Below are 24,485 nucleotides of genomic sequence, written 5' to 3' on the forward strand. Positions count from 1 at the left end.
AGCAGAACCCTCACACTGAGATAGAACCCTCACACTGAAGCAGAACCCTCACACTGAGACAGAACCCTCACACTGAGATAGAACCCTCACACTGAGACAGAACCCTCACACTGAGATAGAACCCTCTGTGTTCAGGTCTATAGTTATTAACCCTCTGTGTTCAGGTCTACAGTCAGAGGAAAGAGAGTGTGCCTTCACTGACCAGGAGGGGGCGGAGCCTCATAACAAACCGACCAATGAGCTGAGAGGAGTGGTGCGAGAAAATGGCACAGTCCGCTGCATGCGTGGCTCCCGCTGCTATGGATTGTGGGAAAAGAAACCAGACGGGGAGATACACCCGGTCAAGCAAGGTGAGACACACACAGTCTGAATGTGAACGCTCCGCTTCAAAATAAAATAAAAAACTGCTTCCTGTCTTCCAGGTTGCTGGACTGACCAGCCGCAGTGCGCCGGCGACCGTTGCCTGGCAACAGCAACGCCGTCTCAGATCCCGAACGGCAGCTACAGGTTTTGCTGCTGCAGCCGAGACCTCTGCAACGCCAACTTCACCGAAGCCCCGCCCACCGCCGACGCCCCTGCCCTGAAGCCGATTAAGAAAGAGACGGCGCTCATCGCCCTGGTAACCGTCGCCATCGTAGCCATCCTCATCGTGGCGTTGTTCCTGGGATACCGCATGATGAAAGGTGCTCACACACACACACACACACACACACTGTGAACACTAGGGATGCACCGATACCACTTTATATCAGACCGAGTACCAGTACTTCCATCTGGGTACTCTCCGATACCGAGTACCGATACGAGTACCGATACGAGTACCGATACGAGTACCGATACGAGTACTTCTCTGTGTCTAAAGAGCCTCGTTAACAGCCAGCTGGAGGGTGTGAGCGACACACGGCAGGCTGGGGAGTCCCGCATACGAGGCGGTGCGCCGCCACCGGCTCTAGGTCGGCTTGGAAAGGCTCGGGGTGAAGATGGTTCGCGGCCGCAGCTTTACAGCGCTCCCTGCCCGGACCTCGCCGCACCGTGACGGGGCTCGCTGCTCACGGTGCGACTGTCGACCGGGCGGACTTTCCTCAGTGCGTCCCGACCGCGTCGTGCCGCCTGATCGGGGCTTGGCCCACGTAAAAGGCGCCAGGGGTCTGCAGCGATGTCGGCAACCCACTCGACCCGTCTTGAAACATGGACCAAGGAGTCTAACGCACGCGCAAGTCAGAGGGTGCAAACAAAAACCCGTCGTGCAATGAAAGTGAGTGCCGACGCGCGCCGGCTGAGGTGTCGGAGCCGTTTCGTGAGTACGACTACATGAGCACAGTATCGGACCCGATACCCGGTACTGTTATCGGTGCATCCCTACTGAACACACACTCACTCACACATGATTAATAATAAACACTAACTATGTGTTCAGGGAAGCAGAAACTGAGTCTGTCGGCTCAGGATGTGATGGAGGCGGCAAACGGTGACGCTGCTGTCGACCTGGATCACCTGAAACTACTGGAGGTAGTACTACGTCAGAGGATCTAAAACAGAGCCCTGAGGAACGCCACCCTCTCTCTAACGACCCTCTCCTTCCTCCTCCCGACAGCTGATTGGTCGAGGTCGTTACGGCACGGTGTTCCGCGGCTCTCTTAACGAGCGCTGCGTCGCCGTCAAACTCTTCAGCTCGGCCAACCGCCAGACCTATGCCAACGAGCGCTCCATCTACTTCCTGCCGCTGCTGCAACAGCACGACAACATCGCCCGCTTCCTGACCGCCGACGAGAGGACGACGGCCGACGGACGACCGGAGTTCCTGATCCTCATGGAGTACTACCCTCATGTAAGAGCCTGAATCAACCAATCAGGGCTACACGAGTGCTAGCTGTCTAATGCTAGCTGGCTATTGCTAGCTGGTTAATGCTAGCTGGCTATTGCTAGCTGTCTAATGCTAGCTGGCTATTGCTAGCTGGTTAATGCTAGCTGGCTAATGCTAGCTGGTTAATGCTAGCTGGCTATTGCTAGCTGGTTAATGCTAGCTGGCTAATGCTAGCTGGCTAATGCTAGCTGGCTAATGCTAGCTGGTTAATGCTAGCTGGCTAATGCTAGCTGGCTAATGCTAGCTGGTTAATGCTAGCTGGCTAATGCTAGCTGGCTAATGCTAGCTGGTTAATGCTAGCTGGTTAATGCTAGCTGGCTAATGCTAGCTGGCTAATGCTAGCTGGTTAATGCTAGCTGGTTAATGCTAGCTGGCTAATGCTAGCTGGTTAATGCTAGCTGGCTAATGCTAGCTGGTTAATGCTAGCTCGTTAATGCTAGCTGGCTAATGCTAGCTCTTTCCATTGATTCATTTTGAGTTATCAAACGCTGTTACAAAGAGCCTGTGGGGGGGACCAGCAGCCTGTAGGGGGGCGGAGCCAGCAGACCGTCGGCGTGGTTACACACTTCAGCCGTCGCCTGGCTGACTCGCCATTAATTATGTTATTGTGCTGGAAGACGGCGCCGTCAGTCCTACTTCCTGTCTGGAACCACTGACCGACCAACCAACCAACCACACGCACGCACGCACGCACGCACGCACACACTCACGCACTCACGCACACACGCACACACGCACACACGCACAAACACACACACACACACACGCACACGCACACACACACACACACACAGTAAATCTAATCTTTATTATCACTATCTCTCATTCACAAACTTACACATAAACAATGTTAACTTCCTATTTATAAACACGTACACACACATTCCTGTACTTCTATCTTTGTGAGGACCCTCATTGACATAATGCCTTCCATTGCCCCGTACCCTAACCTTCACTAAACCTGACCTTAAACCTCACCTGAACCTTAAAACAAAGTCTTAACCCTCAAACAGGACCGACCAAAATGTCCTCACTCTGTTCGTTAAAAACTTGTTTTGGTCCTCACTATGTACCAAGTACAAGAACACACACACACACACACACACACACACACACACACACACACCCAGGGTTGGTTTAGTACATTCCTGAGTAGCAGTCAGACAGTAATTAACGTCTGTTCTCTCTGTCTGTCTGTCTCTGTCTGTCTGTCTGTCTGTCTGTCTCTCTGTCTGTCTGTCTGTCTGTCTCTGTCTGTCTGTCTGTCTGTCTGTCTGTCTGTCTGTCTGTCTGTCTCAGGGCTGTCTGTCTCGCTACCTGTCTGTCCACACGGTGGACTGGTCTACCTGCTGCAGGATGACTCACGGTGTGACCAGAGGACTCGCCTTCCTGCACACTGAACTCTGTAGAGGAGGTATTATTATTATTATCAATATATTATTATTATTATTATTATTATTATTATATTATTATTAATGTTATTATCATTATTATAATATTCTTCTTCTTATATTATTAATGTTATTATTATTATATTAATGTTATTATTATATTATTATTAATATTATTATTATAATATTATTAATGTTATTATTATAATATTATTATTATTATAATATTATTAATGTTATTATTATAATATTATTATTATATTAATGTTATTATTATATTATTAATGTTATTATTATAATATTATTATTATATTATTATTAATGTTATTATTATAATATTATTATTATATTAATGTTATTATTATAATATTATTATTATTATATTATTATTATTAATATATTATTATTATAATATTATTAATGTTATTATTATTATATTATTATTATAATGTTATTATTATTATAATATTATTAATGTTATTGTTATTATTATATTATTAATGTTATTATTATAATATTATTATTATTATTATATTAATGTTATTATTATTATATTATTATTATTATTAATGTTATTATTATATTATTATTAATGTTATTATTATATTATTATTATATTATTATTATTAATGTTATTATTATATTATTATTATTAATGTTATTATAATATTATTATTATTATATTATTAATGTTATTATTATTATTATATTATTAATGTCATTATTATTATTATTATTATTAATGTTATTATTATAATATATTATTATATTATTATTATATTATTAATGTTATTATTATTATTATTATTATTATTATATTCTTCTTTTTCTTCTTATATTATTAATGTTATTATTATTATTATTATTATTATATTATTAATGTTATTATTATTAATGTTATTATTATTATTATTAATGTTATTATTATAATATTATAATTATATTATTAATGTTATTATTATTATTATTATATTATTAATATTATTATTATTATTATAATATTCTTCTTCTTTTTCTTATATTATTAATGTTATTATTATTATTATTATTATATTATTAATGTTATTATTATTATTATTATATTATTATTAATGTTATTATTATAATATTATTATTATAATTATATTATTAATGTTATTATTATTATTATTATTATATTATTATTATATTCTTCTTCTTCTTATATTATTAATGTGATTATTATTATATTATTATTATTATATTATTAATGTTATTATTATTCAACGTCTTGTATAAAGACCAGTCTGTCCTCTGTCCTCTGTCTCAGACCAGTATAAACCGGCTGTGGCCCACAGAGACGTGACCAGCAGGAACGTTCTGGTCCGGGCCGATCTGTCCTGCGTCCTTGCCGACTTTGGTCTGTCCATGAGGCTGACGGGGAGCCGGCCCGGCCGCCCCGGAGACGAGGACACCATGGCCATATCTGAGGTCAGGTCATGTGATGATGATGATGGTGGTGATGGTGGTGGTGGTGGTGGTGATGGTGATGATGATGATGATGATGATGATGGTGATGATGACGCCAGGTGTGAGAGCAGACGCAGGAGTTAACCTGAGTGTGTCTCCAGGTGGGGACGGTGCGCTACATGGCGCCGGAGGTCCTGGGCGGAGCTCTGAACCTGAGGGACTGTGAGTCGGCGCTGAAGCAGGTGGATGTTTACGCTCTGGGGCTGCTCTACTGGGAGAGCTTCAGGAGGTGCTCTCACCTGTTCCCAGGTGAGTTACTGCCTCACAACACACACAGCTGACACACCACCAAGTACTGAAACACTCCTCTGAACACACGTACCAACAGCTTCAGGGGGAACTAGACGTAGTGATGGTACTAGACGTAGTGATGGTACTAGACGTAGTGATGGTACTATACGTAGTGATGGTACTAGACGTAGTGATGGTACTAGACGTAGTGATAGACGTAGTGATGGTACTAGACGTAGTGATGGTACTATACGTAGTGATGGTACTAGACGTAGTGATAGACGTAGTGATGGTACTAGACGTAGTGATGGTACTAGACGTAGTGATAGACGTAGTGATGGTACTAGACGTAGTGATGGTACTATACGTAGTGATGGTACTAGACGTAGTGATGGTACTAGACGTAGTGATGGTACTATACGTAGTGATGGTACTAGACGTAGTGATGGTACTAGACGTAGTGATAGACGTAGTGATGGTACTAGACGTAGTGATGGTACTAGACGTAGTGATAGACGTAGTGATGGTACTAGACGTAGTGATGGTACTATACGTAGTGATGGTACTAGACGTAGTGATGGTACTATACGTAGTGATGGTACTAGACGTAGTGATGGTACTAGACGTAGTGATGGTACTAGACGTAGTGATGGTACTAGACGTAGTGATAGACGTAGTGATGGTACTAGACGTAGTGATGGTACTAGACGTAGTGATGGTACTAGACGTAGTGATAGACGTAGTGATAGGACTAGACGTAGTGATAGTAATAGACGTAGTGATGGTACTAGACGTAGTGATGGTACTAGACGTAGTGATGGTACTATACGTAGTGATGGTACTAGACGTAGTGATGGTACTATACGTAGTGATGGTACTATACGTAGTGATGGTACTAGACGTAGTGATGGTACTAGACGTAGTGATAGACGTAGTGATAGGACTAGACGTAGTGATAGTAATAGACGTAGTGATGGTACTAGACGTAGTGATGGTACTAGACGTAGTGATAGACGTAGTGATAGGACTAGACGTAGTGATAGTAATAGACGTAGTGATGGTACTAGACGTAGTGATGGTACTAGACGTAGTGATAGACGTAGTGATAGGACTAGACGTAGTGATGGTACTAGACGTAGTGATGGTACTAGACGTAATGATGGTACTAGACGTAGTGATGGGACTAGACGTAGTGATGGTACTAGACGTAGTGATGGTACTAGACGTAGTGATGGTACTAGACGTAGTGATGGTACTAGACGTAGTGATGGTACTACAATATAACGTACCTGCTGTGTGTGTCCAGGTGAGGCGGTACCTGACTACCAGCTGCCGTTCCAGGCCGAGCTCGGGAATCATCCCAGCTTTGAGGAGATGCAGATCCTCGTCGCCAGAGAGAAGTTCAGACCCAGGTTCCCTGAAACCTGGAAGGAGAACAGCCTGGTTAGTGTTCCTGGTCTCACCTGGTCTCACCTGGTCTCACCTGGTCTGACGTCAGACAGACACCTGCCCTGTTAACCTGATGAATAGCTTCTTTCTTCTACTCTGCACTGTGTGAAGGAGCTGTACATGTACATGTAATAATACTGTGTGTATTGTAGGCGCTGCGTTCCCTGAAGGAGCTGATGGAGGACTGCTGGGATCAGGATGCTGAAGCTCGACTCACCGCTCAGTGTTCTGAAGAAAGACTGAGTGACCTCACACTGCTGACTACACACAGCACACTACACAACCACAGGTACACACACCCCATAGTACACAACCACAGGTACACGACCACAGGTACACAACCCCAGGTACATAGTAAATGAAGGACTACATCACTGCTTTGTCTCTCAGGAACGTGTCTCAGGGCCGTTGGCCTCCTCTGGTTGGCTCCGCCTCCTCCTACATCGAGGATCTCCAGGTGGGCGTGGTCAAGAATCTCCAGGGCGACGGCAGCCCAGCATCAGTCGTCAAGACGACCACGAGCGGAACAGAAGGTTCTGAAAAGAACAGAAACTCCATCAACTACGAGCGGCAGCAGGCTCAGGTAGAGTCCACCGAGAGAGGGATGAGAACCACCGCAAACCTTCATGATGTTTATTATCTCTCTCTCTCTCTGTCAGAGTCAGGCTCGCTCGTCCAGTTCAGGCAGCAATGTGTCGACCAGCGCCGCCGCCATGCCACCGGCCTCCACCCTCTGCACCATCTCAGAGTCTGGTGGGTTAACACTGATGTGTCAGAACGCTTGTTAAGCCAACTTCACACTACATGACGTTTATGTGACTTGTGTCCTCAGTAACTGTAAATGTACCCGACTGTCCTCCAGGTGGCGCCGGGCCCACCGCCGCCGTCTGCTTACAGCTCACAGAGGAAGACCTGGAGGCCACGAAACTCGACCCCAAAGAGGTTTTTACTTTTAATTTGCTCTTATTTTGACAGTCTCTCCTTCTGAAGCCAACTTCCGTCTCCACACCTCGTTAACATGTCAACACTGCGTCTCTACAGGTCCAGAAGAACTTGAGGGAAAGTTCTGATGAGAACTTGATGGAACATTCACAGAAGCAGTTCGGTTCAACGGAGCAACAAACTACCAACCTGTTGTACCATCAGATACTACAAACTGCTGAGGTACTACTACTGTTACTGAACTCCAGTACTACTGATACCTCCCTGCTATTGAATGTCCATAGTAACCAGAGATCCGTTCCTGTGGTTCCTCTAGGGGAACAACTCGGTGTTGGCTCTTCAGGGTGAACTGGGGGTTGCTGGTGGGGTTGATAGCCCTCTCTCCTCCTCCTCCATCCACCCCCTCCCCAAACAGCAGAACCTGCCCCAGAGGCCCACCAGCCTCCACCTTCTCCCAAAAACCAAGGAGAGCACCTCAGCCTCTTCTCGACTTAAGCTGGGAAAGCTCAAGTCGAACCACAGACAGGTACAGTAGGATCTACAGCTGTGTTAACTCATCCTCGCTCCACATCGTGGTTAAGATCACTAATACTGTAACATCACTAATCCAGAATGTTCTGTGGTTCAGGTGGAAACAGGTGTTGCTAAGATGAACACGGTAACAGTCGCCAGCGCTGCAGAGCCCCACCAGGTAACCACGGTGACCAACAACACCGGCGGCGATCCAACTGGGAGCCGAGTCCACTCGAATATGGTGGTCGCCAACGGTTACAGTGTGGGCGTCCCCACCCTGGTGACGAATGGTATGATGGGCGGAGGTCGAACCAATCCGGCGGGGCCGCACCTGGAGGAGGAGGACAAGATGGAGGGGGGGATGATCGGAGGAGAGGACAACCATATGAACCTGCTCAACTCCAGTCCTGATGAACACGAACCGCTGCTGAGAAGAGAACAGCCGCCCGCTGAGAGTGAGCCCCTTCCTCCTCATCTGCATCATCATCATCATCATCATCATCATCATCAGTCACGAGCCGGCCCGATGGTGTCGGGGCAAGGCTCCAACTCCAACAACAACAACAATAGGATGGCGTTGGGATCACACGTCAAGATCCTCGGTTTAGAGGTTGAACCTGAAAGGATGATTAGTTCAGAGGTGGGTCAGGGTCGGGTCATCAACAGTCCTAAACCCGAGTCACATCCGCCAAGTCAGCAGGTGACTGGATCCCCGGCTACTGCTCCGGTTTCACACCATGACCCAACACCCCAGGATAGAGGTCATGGCTCAGATACAGGCCCATGTGTCCAGAGAGCCCTTTTTGCAGAACCAGCATTGACCCCTGATTCCACCAGAAACCCAACGGCTCATCTGCTCCATTCTACTGCCACTGCACTGGTAACCGGCTGTAGGAATCCAGATTCTGGCCCAGTGCTGGTTCCAGAGGCCCCAGGATCCCCAGCTTCACAAGCACAAGACCCCGCCACCTCAACCTCATCCTCAAAAGCCCTAGTTTTACATACCCTGGCCCTTGCTCTGGAAATCCAAGCCCTAAAACCTCCAGCCTCAGATCCAGAACCTCCAGTCATGATTCCAAAAGCTCCAGTTTTAGAGGTTCCAGACTCAGCAAATCCAGCTCCAGAACTTCCAGCTTTGGAATCTCAAACTTCAGAAACCACAGCTGTCGCAGAAGCTTCAGCTCCACAAACTCCAGGTCTGCTGCAGGCCCAGATGGGACCGGCCAAAGCCAGGAGGCGTGAGCGTCCTTGTTCCCTGGACCTGTCCTCATCCTGCATTTCCTCAGGTGAGTCAAGATTAAATGTTTAAGAACAGATCATCATTTGACTGGCCCCACTGCAAACGGGGGCAAAAGTACCATGAAGTAAATATGCTCAGATTCAGGTCCTAACCCTAACACCTCCTACAAGGTTGTGTACCTGTGATTTAAACTAGGGATGCACCGATACCGACACTAGTATCGGGTATCGGGTCCGATACTGTGCTCATGCACCGATACCACTTAACGGTGGTGTGCCCGACCCCGCTGGGCCGGGATCTTTGCGCCACAGGGTTTTGCTTGCACCCTCAGACTCCCGCGTGCGTTAGACTCCTTGGTCCGTGTACGTCCGGCTTAACAGCATCTGAGAGGTGCATCACTAATTTGAACTCTCTAAAAAGGTCTGTTTGTTCCTCTCTCCTCCTCCTCAGATGACGTTTCTCTGACGGATGACGGCAGTCTGAGCGCTTCAGGAGAAAAAATAAAACGTCGTGTCAAGACTCCATACACCCTGAAAAAATGGCGTCCAGCCTCGTGGGTCGTCTCCACGGATACAGCCCTCGACCCGGACTTCCAGTTCAACACTAACGGCAGTAGCAGCAGCAGCCAGACCCATTTCTCTTCTGGTCTTCACAGCGCAGGAAGCTTTGGTATCCCCAAAATCAATCAGTCAAAATCCAGTATGGCTGTCTTTTTGGTCGGAGGCGGAGCCACGGCGACCACGACCTCCGAGCCGGATGGAATGACCAGCTTCTAAAGTTTTCTTTTTCTTCTCTTGAAAAAAGAGAGCGGATTCATTTTTTTCAGTTCTTTGTCTTCCTTCTCTTTTGTTGTTGAGGTCACTGACTGACGCACCATTCAGCCTCCCCGGCACTAAACTGAACCTCGAGGGGAACAGGAAATTACCCGCTATAAAAGGCTCCCAAAGTCACGGGATGTGGCGTCAAACAGACTACAGGAACGGTTTATGGAAGTTCATTGTCTTGTTGTTTCTACATTATCTGGATTCAGCTTGTTGCCAGGTGGCCCGGTGGCCCGGAGGCCCGGTGGCCCGGTGGCTCGGTGGCCCGGTCCTGTCCATATCTGACCTCGGACTCTCAGCATTGACCCGGTCTGGGTAGCGCAAACGCTCATGATGTTCAAAATCTCTTCCTGTTGGTGGTGAAGTCGGGGGATTCCCTAACTTCTAGATGATTGGCTCCCGTTGCGACTAGTCTTGTGGTTGGTGGGCGTGGCTTCGATCTGACCTGATTAACAAAACTGCCCCAAAATCTCTGTTGTTCTAGCTAGCCCTGGTTTAGCTAGCCCTAATCTGGCTAGCACTTGTTAGCATCCGTCTTTTTTAAGACACGTAAAGGCTTCAGGATTCACCGGAGGAATATTTACTGAAGAATTTTATAGACATCTCACTAAAAACCCGTCGACTTCCAGACGAGGGGACAGGAAGTGACATCATGCTGACTCATTTCCTGGTTTTAGGACGCTGTATTTGGGCTCGTAGATCTTGTGGCTAGTAGAAGCGTCCGGTGGGTCGTCAGTGTGACCGGAGGATTGGGTCAGTAGTCATGTTTTTAAAGCACTTTAAACAAAGTTAGAACTAACAAACCATTTGAAGGACACTCGTGCAATCACAACAGTTTATTTAGGAATCCTTTTGTTTTTCTACAGTTTGTATGATTGTTGTGTTTTTACGTTAAACCTTTACTCCAGCTATGCAGTCAGCTCACGATGCCTCTCAGACCTATCAACAGATTATCCATCTTTAGGCTTCTCATTTGCACCAAGTGATGAAGTTTTAACCTGAAGTTTTAACCTGCCTTGTGAGGTCTGCTGTGACCCGTTAGAACTGGAAGGAGAGAGGGAGGAGAGAGGAAGGAGAGAGGAAGGAGAGAGGGAGGAGAGAGGAAGGAGAGAGGAAGTATCTGAGAAAGGAAAATAAAGAAAGGAGAAAGGAATGAAAGAGGAAAGCCACGTTCCCTCAGCGTTGTGACCTCCGTAACCTCGGCCACGTACAACCTCCTCAGGTACCTTCACAGCGCTGACGTAGGCGGGAACGCTCACACCTTATTATTATTATTATTATATTTAAAGATGAGCAGCAGAAGAAGGTCAATGACAGAGTTGATCCGACTGATAAAATCCGCCTTCCATCAACTCCAAAGCGGTTCTTTTTTACATGTTGTATTGTGTTCGTCACCAATCCGTCAGAGAGTTACCAGTTTATTAGGAACACTGGGACGATCGAGAGGTCTCATTGTGCTTCAGGCTAAATGTTGGTCTGATCGTCTAAAGCTGGCCGTACGCTGTACGATTTTAGCCCCACGAGCACCACTTATTTTCAGTCGCACGACTCATTTTTGAGTTGCAACGAATTCCAGCTTCAACGGATGTCGTTTGCCGTGCAGTGTACGGGGGGGACCGAGGACCGGTTAACTCCTCCAGACCGGCCGTTGGACAGTCGGACAGTCGGATGAAGTTCTGACATGTCAGAAATTGTGGTTGTTGAAGCAGAGCAGCCGATTCCCCGACGTCAGCGCCTTCTTTCTACTCCTTTTACGTAATCAGAGCGTAGCTATCCAGATAACATACGATAGATATAGTAGAACGTAGCGAGCTTACCTCCAGTTCTCTACTGTCCACGTCTTCCTCGCCACCTGCGAGTCCAGATAACGTTACGCCGCTGCCCCTTTTTTTAGACGTTTCAGCAGACAGGATGCTCAGATGATCACGGCAGCACGTTTCTGACCCGTACAGACCTCTGCTAGCTAACACACTGTACCTGCCTCGGAGCTTTCAAACCAATCTTTATTGTCAACAGCCAGAACGACCTTCAGCGGCCGACGGGACCGTACGGTGTGATCACTCAGGTGGTCATCACATCACAAACGATCTACTCGTACAGTAGGAGTAGGAATTAGGGATGCACCGATACCCGATACCAGTATCGGGTATCGGGTCTGATACTGTGCTCATGTACTCGAACTCGCAAAACGGATCCGATACCACTTTACGGTGGTGCGCCCGAACCCCGCTGGGCCGGGATCCCACCTCAGCCGGTGTGCTTGCCCTCGCTTTCATTGCTCCACGGGGTTTTGCTTGCACTCTCTGACTCGCGCGTACGTTAGACTCATTGGTCCGTGTTACAAGCAGGTCGGGTGGGTTGCAGACATCGCCGCAGACCCCTGGCGCCTTTTACGTGGGCTGAGCACCAATCTGGTGGCACAACGCGGTCGGGGCGCACTGAGGACAGTTTGTCCCGGTTGACAGTTGCAACGGGAGCAGGGGGCCGTCCCCGGCGGGGAGAGAGGGCGCAGCGAGTCCTTTGTCCACGGTGCGGCGAGGTCCGGACGGGGAGCGCTGTAAAGCTGCGGCCGAGAGCCACCTTCGCCCCCGAGCCTTTCCAAGCCGACCTAGAGCCGGTGGCGGTGCACCGCCTCGTATGCGGCACAGAAAAGTACTCGTATCGGTACTCGTATCGGAGAGTACCCAGATGGAAGTACTTGTACTCGGTCTGAATAAAGTGTTATTGGTGCATCCCTAGCAGGTAGTACACAACAACATCTCTAAAGTCGTACAGGGTCCGCCCGGCTTCACGGCGTCTGAGAGAAGGAACTCTAATTGTGAATTGTTCAGACTTTAAGGTGAACTCGTTATAACGCGGCCCTGAGGAGCACTCGGACAGTCGGTCCAGTTGATTCATCCTCTCAGTGATCCACAGCACTTTACTTCAGTAGAACTCCAGAGTGACCTGTTCCAGCCTGCTGGCCCTCCACCAGGGGAACTTTAGATTTAAATGTTATCAAGTGACGCGAAGAAGTTTATGAGACACTATGTTTGAAAAGTGGATCCTTAAAGTTGAGTTTTTATGGTAATATTTATGCATTTAGTCGTAGTCGTAGTAAAACATTTTAAAAATGTCAGATTTAATGAGTCTGGTGTGACATTTTCTAAACAAAAGAAAGGAGATGTTTGTGAGAGAATGAACCAGGACTCCTGATTGGCTGGTTTTATAGATGTTAATAGTTCAACCTGCTCCTCTAAATGTGCATCACAATAAGTTCACTTTATCAACATTTAGGAAACATTACGCACTTTCTCTCTTTTTAAGATCTGGATTTTATTTTCATGTTTATTGTCATTTTTCCTGAGTTATTGTGATTATTATTATATATGTATATTCTGTTTATATATATCATCACTGTTATGTTACTTTATTGTATTTTAAGATGCTTCTGAGATGTATTCATTGGGTTATTTTTGTATTTTCTACTGTTTGTACTGTTTTTAGATATTAATGTACATACAGACGACCGTTACTGGTTTACATGAACATCTGTGAAGTGTGAGGTCTATCTAGACCTGGTCTAGTTAGACCTGGTCTTTCTAGTTCTGGTCTAGTTAGTTCTGGTCTAGTTAGTTCTGGTCTAGTTAGACCTGGTTTAGTTAGTTCTGGTCTAGTTAGACCTGGTCTAGTTAGACCTGGTTTAGTTAGTTCTGGTCTATCTAGTTCTGGTCTAGTTAGACCTGGTCTGGTTAGACCTGGTCTAGTCAGCCCTGGTTTAGCTAGTTCTGGTCTATCTAGATCTGGTCCATCTAGTTCTGGTCTATCTAGACCTGGTCCATCTAGACCTGGTCCATCTAGACCTGGTCCATCTAGTTCTGGTTCATTGTTGAAGACGATGCCCGACATTCCAGATGTTAGCCGTAGCTAGCTAGCTAGCAACATATGCAACGGGTGTGTTTGATATCAGAACTCAGCAGGAGGTCCAGCAGGAAGTCCAGCAGGAAGTCCAGCAGGAGGTCCAGCAGGAAGTCCAGCAGGAAGTCCAGCAGGAGGTCCAGCAGGAAGTCCAGCAGGAGGTCCAGCAGGAAGTCCAGCTCGTCTCTCGCCGTGTCTTTGATCTAAATGTTTGTTGTCTAGAGTCTGAAGACGTTTAGCATCGTGCTAACTGGTTGAGGTTGAAGACGTTTAGCATCGTGCTAACTGGTTGAGGTTGAAGACGTTTAGCATCGTGCTAACTGGTTGAGGTTGAAGACGTTTAGCATCGTGCTAACTGGTTGAGGTTGAAGACGTTTAGCATCGTGCTAACTGGTTGAAGCTGAAGACGTTTAGCATCGTGCTAACTGGTTGAAGCTGAAGACGTTTAGCATCGTGCTAACTGGTTGAGGCTGAAGACGTTTAGCATCGTGCTAACTGGTTGAGTCTGAAGACGTTTAGCATCGTGCTAACTGGTTGAGGCTGAAGACGTTTAGCATCGTGCTAACTGGTTGAGGTTGAAGACGTTTAGCATCGTGCTAACTGGTTGAGTCTGAAGACGTTTAGCATCGTGCTAACTGGTTGAGTCTGAAGACGTTTAGCGTCGTGCTAACTGGTTGAGTCTGAAGACGTTTAGCGTCGTGCTAACTGGTTGAGGTTGAAGACGTTTAGCGTCGTGCTAACTGGTTGAGTCTGAAGACGTTTAGCATCGTGCTAACTGGTTGAGGTTGAAGACGTTTAGCATCGTGCTAACTGGTTGAGGTTGAAGACGTTTAGCATCGTGCTAACTGGTTGAGGTTGAAGACGTTTAGCATCGTGCTAACTGGTTGAGGTTGAAGACGTTTAGCATCGTGCTAACTGGTTGAGGTTGAAGACGTTTAGCATCGTGCTAACTGGTTGAGTCTGAAGACGTTTAGCATCGTGCTAACTGGTTGAGGTTGAAGACGTTTAGCATCGTGCTAACTGGTTGAGTCTGAAGACGTTTAGCATCGTGCTAACTGGTTGAGGTTGAAGACGTTTAGCATCGTGCTAACTGGTTGAGTCTGAAGACGTTTAGCATCGTGCTAACTGGTTGAGGTTGAAGACGTTTAGCATCGTGCTAACTGGTTGAGGTTGAAGACGTTTAGCATCGTGCTAACTGGTTGAGGTTGAAGACGTTTAGCATCGTGCTAACTGGTTGAGTCTGAAGACGTTTAGCATCGTGCTAACTGGTTGAGGTTGAAGACGTTTAGCATCGTGCTAACTGGTTGAGTCTGAAGACGTTTAGCATCGTGCTAACTGGTTGAGGTTGAAGACGTTTAGCATCGTGCTAACTGGTTGAGGTTGAAGACGTTTAGCATCGTGCTAACTGGTTGAGTCTGAAGACGTTTAGCGTCGTGCTAACTGGTTGAGTCTGAAGACGTTTAGCGTCGTGCTAACTGGTTGAGTCTGAAGACGTTTAGCGTCGTGCTAACTGGTTGAGTCTGAAGACGTTTAGCGTCGTGCTAACTGGTTGAGGTTGAAGACGTTTAGCGTCGTGCTAACTGGTTGAGTCTGAAGACGTTTAGCGTCGTGCTAACTGGTTGAGTCTGAAGACGTTTAGCATCGTGCTAACTGGTTGAGGTTGAAGACGTTTAGCATCGTGCTAACTGGTTGAGGTTGAAGACGTTTAGCATCGTGCTAACTGGTTGAGGTTGAAGACGTTTAGCATCGTGCTAACTGGTTGAGGTTGAAGACGTTTAGCATCGTGCTAACTGGTTGAGTCTGAAGACGTTTAGCGTCGTGCTAACTGGTTGAGTCTGAAGACGTTTAGCGTCGTGCTAACTGGTTGAGTCTGAAGACGTTTAGCGTCGTGCTAACTGGTTGAGTCTGAAGACGTTTAGCGTCGTGCTAACTGGTTGAGGTTGAAGACGTTTAGCATCGTGCTAACTGGTTGAGTCTGAAGACGTTTAGCGTCGTGCTAACTGGTTGAGTCTGAAGACGTTTAGCATCGTGCTAACTGGTTGAGGTTGAAGACGTTTAGCATCGTGCTAACTGGTTGAGGTTGAAGACGTTTAGCATCGTGCTAACTGGTTGAGGTTGAAGACGTTTAGCATCGTGCTAACTGGTTGAGGTTGAAGACGTTTAGCATCGTGCTAACTGGTTGAGGTTGAAGACGTTTAGCATCGTGCTAACTGGTTGAAGCTGAAGACGTTTAGCATCGTGCTAACTGGTTGAGGTTGAAGACGTTTAGCATCGTGCTAACTGGTTGAGTCTGAAGACGTTTAGCATCGTGCTAACTGGTTGAGGTTGAAGACGTTTAGCATCGTGCTAACTGGTTGAGGTTGAAGACGTTTAGCATCGTGCTAACTGGTTGAGTCTGAAGACGTTTAGCATCGGGCTAACTGGTTGAGGTTGAAGACGTTTAGCATCGTGCTAACTGGTTGAGGTTGAAGACGTTTAGCATCGTGCTAACTGGTTGAGTCTGAAGACGTTTAGCATCGTGCTAACTGGTTGAGGTTGAAGACGTTTAGCATCGTGCTAACTGGTTGAGGTTGAAGACGTTTAGCATCGTGCTAACTGGTTGAAGCTGAAGACGTTTAGCGTCGTGCTAACTGGTTGAGGTTGAAGACGTTTAGCATCGTGCTAACTGGTTGAGGTTGAAGACGTTTAGCATCGTGCTAACTGGTTGAGTCTGAAGACGTTTAGCATCGTGCTAACTGGTTGAGTCTGAAGACGTTTAGCATCGTGCTAACTGGTTGAGGTTGAAGACGTTTAGCATCGTGCTAACTGGTTGAGGTTGAAGACGTTTAGCATCGTGCTAACTGGTTGAGGTTGAAGACGTTTAGCATCGTGCTAACTGGTTGAGGTTGAAGACGTTTAGCATCGTGCTAACTGGTTGAAGCTGAAGACGTTTAGCGTCGTGCTAACTGGTTGAGGTTGAAGACGTTTAGCATCGTGCTAACTGGTTGAGGTTGAAGACGTTTAGCATCGTGCTAACTGGTTGAGGTTGAAGACGTTTAGCATCGTGCTAACTGGTTGAGTTCAGTCTGAACTGTCTGGTTTAACCCTTTAAAGTCATTATCTGTAGCTCACAGTCCTCATAACGCTCTCTAGCATCTACATCTGTATTTGTACATTTAGGATGAACAGATGTCACCGTGTTCAGCCTCCACTAAAGCGTCATCATTGTTATTATTTGTTGTGCAATGTGTAGATCATATCTGAGTTATAATATTGCAGAAGCAGGACGGCTAACCGTGTAAGCACTAGATACTGAACTGCTGGGATGTCTTTCTTTCCAGTCGTGTAAATACTCTAATGACACGTTGTACTTTCATATGGGACCGAGTACCACCTGCTGTATCTGTTCATTCACACTGAGCATGCCGTCCCAGATCAGGACTCATATAGTTCAGACGCTCTCATCCCAACATGCTGTAGATCCATGCAGACATCACCAGTTCACTTCATCACTGAATAAAGAGCAGAGATCCAGAGCGTCTGTTATTCATGATGAGAAGTCCCGTTATCCGTCTGGAGGAGGCCAAAGCTTAGTTTATAATGGACTGTACATTAGATAGTAGATCATAAGAACAGTTAAAGTAGTTATAGGTTTTAATAAAGTCAAACACAGAGATATGAAGCTGAATGAAGTGGATCCTGTCTGTAACTGCTGGGTCGGCGTGTTCAGCGCTAAACTAATGTTAAACTGTGACGTTTTTTAAATGTCGTTTGGTGTGAAACTGAATATGAGGAAGTGTTGTAGGAGACATGCTGAATATTATATATAATGTTTATAATGACATTAAACTGGTTATTAATGCAGTCTGGACACATTAAACAGTTTGACAGCAGGAGGTTGTAGATCTCTAAACTCTTTACAGTTTTAATGTAGTTTGGTGTGAAAGTATTCATCATCATTCTACGGTTCTATATGTTCTACGGTTCTATATATGTTCTACGGTTCTATATGTTCTACGGTTCTCTATATGTTCTACGGTTCTCTATATGTTCTAAGGTTCTCTATATGTTCTAAGGTTCTGGTGTTTGAGACGTTATAAACATCATTAGATATGTGGTATTAGTGAAAACATAATTAGTTGAATTCAGTTTTACCTCGTTGTCCTGCTGATCCATGTTTATTGATCCTCAGGAGATGCTGAAAGACAAGCTAGCAGCTAGCAGCTAGCAGCTAGCAGCTAGCAGCTAGCAGCTAGCAGCTAGCAGCTAGCAGCTAGCAGCTAGCAGCTAGCAGCTAGCAGCTAGCAGCTAGCAGCTAGCAGCTAGCAGCTAGCAGCTAGCAGCTAGCAGCTAGCAGCTAGCAGCTAGCAGCTAGCAGCTAGCAGCTAGCAGCTAGCAGCTAGCACACATGGACTAAAGCAAATCAATCACATACTGGCACCGATGACAACCTGAATGTAAAAAAAAATTAAGAATAAGACGGGCACTTACAAAAAGGTGGTTAAAATACTAGCTAGCTGCTAGCAGTTGACAGTTGACAGTTAACTGTTAACACCTATCAGCTAGCAGTTAACAACTAAAGACAGAAACACAACCTGTCAATCAGCAGCAGGTGATCAGCATCAGGTGATCAGCAGGTGATCAGCATCAGGTGATCAGCATCAGGTGATCAGCAGCAGGTGGCCTCACCTGTGTGCTATCAGCTTTAATTAGACTGGTTGTTTGTGTCAACATGTTGTTGTTTCCCATTATTTACATTTCTGAAACATTCAGCCTGATAAATAACTTCTAGTGTCAGAATATCAATAACTACAGACACTAATAATGAATCAATGATATAAAGATATTGATCCAGTAGAGATGGTTCCTGGTCCTCTGAGCAGGACTCAGTCCACAGTAGAAATGGTTCCTGGTCCTCTAAGCAGGACTCAGTCCACAGTAGAGATGGTTCCTGGTCCTCTAAGCAGGACTCAGTCCACAGTAGAGATGATTCCTGGTCCTCTAAGCAGGACTCAGTCCACAGTAGAGATGATTCCTGGTCCTCTAAGCAGGACTCAGTCCACAGTAGAGATGGTTCCTGGTCCTCTGAGCAGGACTCAGTCCACAGTAGAAATGGTTCCTGGTCCTCTAAGCAGGACTCAGTCCACAGTAGAGATGGTTCCTGGTCCTCTAAGCAGGACTCAGTCCACAGTAGAGATGATTCCTGGTCCTCTAAGCAGGACTCAGTCCACAGTAGAGATGGTTCCTGGTCCTCTAAGCAGGACTCAGTCCACAGTAGAGATGGTTCCTGGTCCTCTAAGCAGGACTCAGTCCACAGTAGAAATACAGACCAGATGTTATTCATGTGCAGATGTTTAACAGGTAACAGGCTACAGAGAGGAAACACTGCTGCTCTGATACTGAGAACAACTGACTGTCTTTATTACTATTATTAATATTAGTTCAGACACAAACAGCTGTTAAAGCCCACTGACAGCTGATCCAGATGTGATCAGCTGCTGCTGTGATCAGAAACGGACGTCGCTTCAGGTGACGCTTCAGAGGAAACGACATCTCATGTCTCTTAAAACATATTTCCTCGTTTCCTCTCTCCTCGAGTCTTTCCCTCGCCTCCTCCGCTCGCATCTCACGTGGGCGGGACTAAGTCGCGAGGAGAGGAGTCGAAGAATGGAGTCGAGGAGAGGAATCGAGGAAAGGAGTCGAGGAGAGGAATCGAGGAGAGGAGTCGAGGAGAGGAATCGAGGAGAGGAATTGAGCTGTATAAAATCGTAAATGGTAAAGGCCCAGTTTCGTTTTGCTCGCTCATATTAACGGTTCGGTTCGACAACACGGAGGAGCGAACAGCTAGCAGCTAGACTAACTGACAGGAGGTTAGACATGTCGCACACACACACACACACACACACACATCATATTCTAGATTATATTTATATCACATCTCTTACTAGGGATACACCGATACCACTTTATTCAGACCGAGTACAAGTACTTACATCTGGGTACTCTCCGATACCGAGTACCGATACGAGTACTTCTCTGTGCCTAAAGAGCCTCGTTAACAGCCAGCTGGAGGGTGTGAGCGACACACGGCAGGCTGGGGAGTCCCGCATACGAGGCGGTGCGCCGCCACCGGCTCTAGGTCGGCTTGGAAAGGCTCGGGGTGAAGGTGGCTCGCGACCGCAGCTTTACTGCGCTCCCCGTCTGGACCTCACCGCACCGTGGACAAAGGGTTGCTCCCTCTCTCTCCGCCGGGGGCGGCCCCCTGCTCCCGGCGCGACTGTCTGCAACCCACCCAACCCGTCATGAACACAGATGCGTGACTACGGAGCAAGGAGTCTAACGCACGCGAGTCAGAGGGTGCAAGCAAAACCCCGTGGAGCAATGAAAGTGAGGGCCGGCGTGCGCCGGCTGAGGTGGGATCCCGGCCCTGCGGGGTCAGGCGCACCACCGGCCCGTCTCACCCACACCGTCGGAGAGGTGGAGCATGAGGACCCGAAAGAATGTGACCAGTGGTTAACGTCACGCTGCCGTAAAGTGTTATCGGAGCTGTTTTGCGAGTACGAGTACATGAGCACAGTATCAGACCCGATACCAGTGTCGGGTATCGGGTCTGCCTCATGCATGGTACCGATACTGGTATCGGGTATCGGTATCGGTATCGGGTGTCGGTGCATCCCTGTTTCTTCAAACTATAAACAAACTGACCCTGTTTGTACATGACAGTGATGACCCGTCTCTGGTTGAGGGTGGCGGTTAGCGTTAGCGTTAGCGTTGATAACGTGCGTTTGGTTCTCGGCGCTGGGCGACGTCAACGTGCTTCAGGTGGAGGTGGAAGAAGAAGAGGAGGAGCTGGACGACTCGTCTGGTTCATGTTGAATCTTCATCACTCTGCTGAGGCGAGCCCTGATCAGGCCCCGCCTCCCTGGTCCCCCCAAGGACCCGGTTCTACGGTCGATCCCTGTCCCCCATACACCGCACCGCCCCAGAGGTGGCTTCCCCAGTCTCTATTTTATCACTTCTAGACTTCACACTTCCTGCTCATTTCACATTAAAAGCCTCCGACTAAAGGGACGGATATGTGTTGAGCTGTTGAAGGACTTTTATTGTGAAACATCTTTACAGGAAGTGTGTGTTTTATTGATTTTATATCTTCCTTAAAAACAGCAGAGTTGAATCGTTTTGGAGATTCTCAGTGAACACAGAACTGGTTCTGTTCAGCTATCACTTTATTATTAAAAAACAAACGTCATATTAATGTTTATAATGAGAAGAGCCGAGAGCGGTCGGAGACGGACAACTTGTAAATGTAAATAATGTGTTTTAATATTTGATCTTTCACTTTTAGATGGGCTCTAAAACTACATGATTATTATTAAAATGGATTATGACAAACAGAAACGTATCAGTGTTGTTAACCGTTTGATTATATATTTAATTATTAAGGCAGAATAATATTCCTGCAACAGATAATAAACTGCTTGATTTTCTTGTTGTTTGATTTTTATGTTTTAAAGACATATTCATGTCAGAGCAGAGAAACAGACCAGGACTCGTCCGTCGTGCTGAAAACATGCTTTATTAAATCAGAAATGCATAAAACTCAAGGAGGATGAAATACAGTTCAACAGATCAATAAATCAAAGAGCAGGACATCGTGACTTCTGTCGTGTCTCGCGGGAGGTGGCGTCCCCGTGGCGACTGAAGACGACCCTGACTACCGACTACAAGCTACAAAAACACTCCAACACACAACAACACGTTAGCTAGAGATCCTCCGAGAGACGGCGCTGCGTCTGCACAGCAGAGCCGGCGGCGGCTTCCTCCTTCATTCTAGCCAGGAGATGTTACGTTTTGAAGGAGCCGGTCCGGCCGTCCTGTGCAGAAACGGCGCTCTTTAATAAAAAACGCTGAGAGTGCAGGCCGCTCGCCCTCTCAGCGGGTCATCAAATCGTTGGTGGTACGACACAGTCGGTCTGAGCACAAGGCTGCGTCGTGCTGCGTACATGAGGGTGATGCAAACAGCACTCGGGGTCTTACGCTCACGGTACAACTCGTAGGAAACTGTAATATCGCACGCAGACATCGCAGCGTGTCCAGAACAATAACTGTCTTTGTGTTTCAGGACGTCGGCAGGGAGCCTCTCTACCTGCCGAGGCAATCTTAGACTTCAACTTATCGTTGAGGCGCAGAGTTTAGTTTCTCAGGTCAACAGGGTATTCGTTCCTGCTGGAACTTTCTCCTGTTAGCTTTAGTTTCAGTTCATATTATTGTCATAAATAACAATGCATACATTCCTCATAACCGTTAACTTCGGCTATATACATTATGTACATGTCACAGAAAAGTGGTTCAAAACTCCTCTAAGTCATAATTGTCCAATATGGCACATTTTATAACAACGTTAGACTTTAGTCTAGTTTGGCATAAATTAATGTCAAGATGGTACAAAAATATTTCATATTTACAAGAATCCAGATCTTTATCACGGAAGGTTATCGTTGCTAATTCACTAAGTAAAAGGGTTCTGGACGGGAAACGGGGGAATAAATTAACTTTTGGGTTTTTTTCTTTACATGGACCGAACGTGAACGTTTACGGTCGCGGAGTCGGAGCCGAGCTCGTTGGACAGTCGGAGGGTGTACGCTCCGGCGTCGCCCTCCTTCACCGCGGAGATCACCAGGGTGGACAGGTCGGCGGTGTTCTCCACGTGGCAGCGCTCGTTCCCGTCGGGGAGGCTCCGACCCGAGCGAACCCACTGGACGGAGGGCGCCGGGTCTCCGGAGAACGCCCCCGCCACGGTCAGGGACTTGCCCGGCTCGGCGCTGACGTTCTGCGGAAGAGCTTCGATCTTTGGAGGAGTGCCTGTTGATGACGAGGAGAGAGAACGAGGTCAGTGACGAAGGAGGTGGTGATAAATGATGACATCACAGAGCAGGCAGACGGATTCACAGTAGGGGTGGAACGGTTCGGTTCAAATACACAAACCGTTCCACCCCTACTTCACATCAACACAAATAATCTTTAATCAACAATAAAGGAGCTTTTATGAAGGAAACTCATCCACTTGCTCATCTTGAACCTTTTATCTATTCTACTGTTATAAACCATTATTTAATATTTTCATATATAATAAGAGTCATCATCGGTCAAAACCGTGTTCCTCCAACTGAAGGATAACTTCTTCAGCTCTTCTTTCATGGAAGGTTTACATTCTGGAGGAATCTGGTTTTCACCCAGCAGCAGCGTTATGTTCCCTCTGCCTGCCGTCTGGGTTTGGTTGGTAGATTAGTCGCCTATCACACCAGATTCATTTGTTGCATCCTCACGGACATCCCTAAGAGCTTGGTGTCCTCTCGTGGTGCTCGTTGGTGAGCTAACTGGATTCAGCCGTCTTCTAAAAAGCATCTCACCTGTTTTGCCCCCTGCTGTGAGCGCCCTCAGCGAGGAGGAGGAGGAGGAGGAAGAGGAGGAGGCCTCGGCATGCGAGTGAGCGGACATTTCCATCATTTGGCTGCTGGAGCTCATGGAAACCATTGACTCAGCCATCATGGCAGACATGCTAGTCGCAGACATGCTCTCAAATGAATACTCGGTGGCGGCGGCAGCAGAGCGGGAGCTGCTGCTGTAACTGCCGGCCTGCATGGAAGCTGCCTCCATATGAACCGACGAGCCAGAGAAACGTTTCTGCATGCTGGCAGCAGCAGCAGCAGCAGATTCAGTAGAAGCTCTTTGCTCCACAATAATCATTCTTGTTGGTTCTTCAACAAGAGCTGTGAGGATGCAAATGACAAGCACAGTTCTCATATGAGTACAGAACACTGAGTGTAAGCTGGGCTGCTCAGGTGCCAGAGATTTAAAATGTTTCTTTGGTGCAATCAAAGTGCCATTTTTCATCACAAACTTTAGCATCCAGGCCAGATGAACACAGACAGACAGTTAATGCAGTAGAGACTTACTGAGGACGTTGAGGGAGGATGTCGCAGAGCACTGTCCAAACTGATTTTTGGCTTTTATAGTGTATTTCCCACTGTCTTTCACTGTGGCTTCACAAATCTCCAGAGTGTACAGCGTCTTGGAGCGGCTCAGCCTGATGTTTGATGTGACAGACATCTGTAAAGAGAGAGAGTTGTGTCAGGTCGGGTTTCTGTTGTTTCATTTACCTTAAAAAAAAGAGTTTGAAGACTCACAATCATGTTGTCTTTCAACCACTCCACGTCAGGGGACGGCTCTCCCGCTATCTCACATGTGAATTTGACATTTTGTCCCTCGTCCACGTTCTGGGACCGGGGCTGCACCAGGATGTGGGGTGCGTCCGAGCGCTTGGCCGTGACCGCGGTATCAAACTGACACCGGACCAGGCCTCGCTTGGTTTGAGCCTGACATGTGACGACCCCCTGCTCGTACTGGCCAACCGACCTGATGGTCAGGGTCTGGTCGCTCCCAGACGCCCCGTATCTGTACTGGTCTGAGTTAACCAGCTCCTCCCCGTTCAGGATCCACCTGATGTCGGAGGCCCCGGGGATGTTGGCCCTCAGAGTCACGGACTGGCCCTCTGTAATGGACATCTGGCTGTGAGAGGACTTCACCTCCTTCACAGAGGACAGAATCTCCTCTTCGACCAGTTCCTTTTTCATGACTTCCTCGGAGATCTCAGCTTTAGTTTTGGAGCC

The 24,485-nt window shown here is 46.9% G+C and overlaps 2 protein-coding genes across 4 annotated transcripts in view; one reads left to right on the forward strand and one right to left on the reverse strand.

Moving 5' to 3' along the window:
- LOC141781996 (bone morphogenetic protein receptor type-2-like) overlaps positions 1-24,485 on the forward strand; it is a 119,185-nt gene that overhangs the window by 4,496 nt on the left and 90,204 nt on the right. For 2 of the 3 annotated variants that reach the window (XR_012597001.1, XR_012597002.1), the window contains exons 3-18: positions 165-350; positions 423-683; positions 1,418-1,509; positions 1,595-1,828; positions 3,164-3,278; positions 4,544-4,704; positions 4,845-4,992; positions 6,281-6,417; positions 6,576-6,712; positions 6,814-7,006; positions 7,083-7,176; positions 7,286-7,365; positions 7,465-7,587; positions 7,682-7,891; positions 7,994-9,164; positions 9,569-12,478. Coding sequence is in view for 1 of the 3 variants with exons in the window: in XM_074658002.1 (XP_074514103.1) it covers positions 165-350; positions 423-683; positions 1,418-1,509; positions 1,595-1,828; positions 3,164-3,278; positions 4,544-4,704; positions 4,845-4,992; positions 6,281-6,417; positions 6,576-6,712; positions 6,814-7,006; positions 7,083-7,176; positions 7,286-7,365; positions 7,465-7,587; positions 7,682-7,891; positions 7,994-9,164; positions 9,569-9,894 (3,668 nt within the window). In the remaining 2 variants the exon portion in view is untranslated. Of the gene's footprint in view, positions 1-164; positions 351-422; positions 684-1,417; positions 1,510-1,594; positions 1,829-3,163; positions 3,279-4,543; positions 4,705-4,844; positions 4,993-6,280; positions 6,418-6,575; positions 6,713-6,813; positions 7,007-7,082; positions 7,177-7,285; positions 7,366-7,464; positions 7,588-7,681; positions 7,892-7,993; positions 9,165-9,568; positions 13,626-24,485 lie in introns of those variants that run through there. The other variant, XM_074658002.1, reaches the window with a different exon arrangement.
- The window catches only part of ttn.1 (titin, tandem duplicate 1), a 227,197-nt gene continuing 224,084 nt past the window's right edge, over positions 21,373-24,485 (reverse strand). Inside the window, exons 206-209 of the mRNA XM_074658001.1 lie at positions 24,003-24,484; positions 23,772-23,925; positions 23,226-23,585; positions 21,373-22,677 (exon numbers count right to left, since the gene is read on the reverse strand). Coding sequence (XP_074514102.1) covers positions 22,385-22,677; positions 23,226-23,585; positions 23,772-23,925; positions 24,003-24,484 — 1,289 coding nt within the window. The 3' untranslated portion in view covers positions 21,373-22,384. The remainder of the gene's footprint in view (positions 22,678-23,225; positions 23,586-23,771; positions 23,926-24,002; position 24,485) is intronic.

Source organism: Sebastes fasciatus, chromosome 14, assembly GCF_043250625.1.
Source record: "Sebastes fasciatus isolate fSebFas1 chromosome 14, fSebFas1.pri, whole genome shotgun sequence".
NCBI lineage: Eukaryota > Metazoa > Chordata > Actinopteri > Perciformes > Sebastidae > Sebastes > Sebastes fasciatus.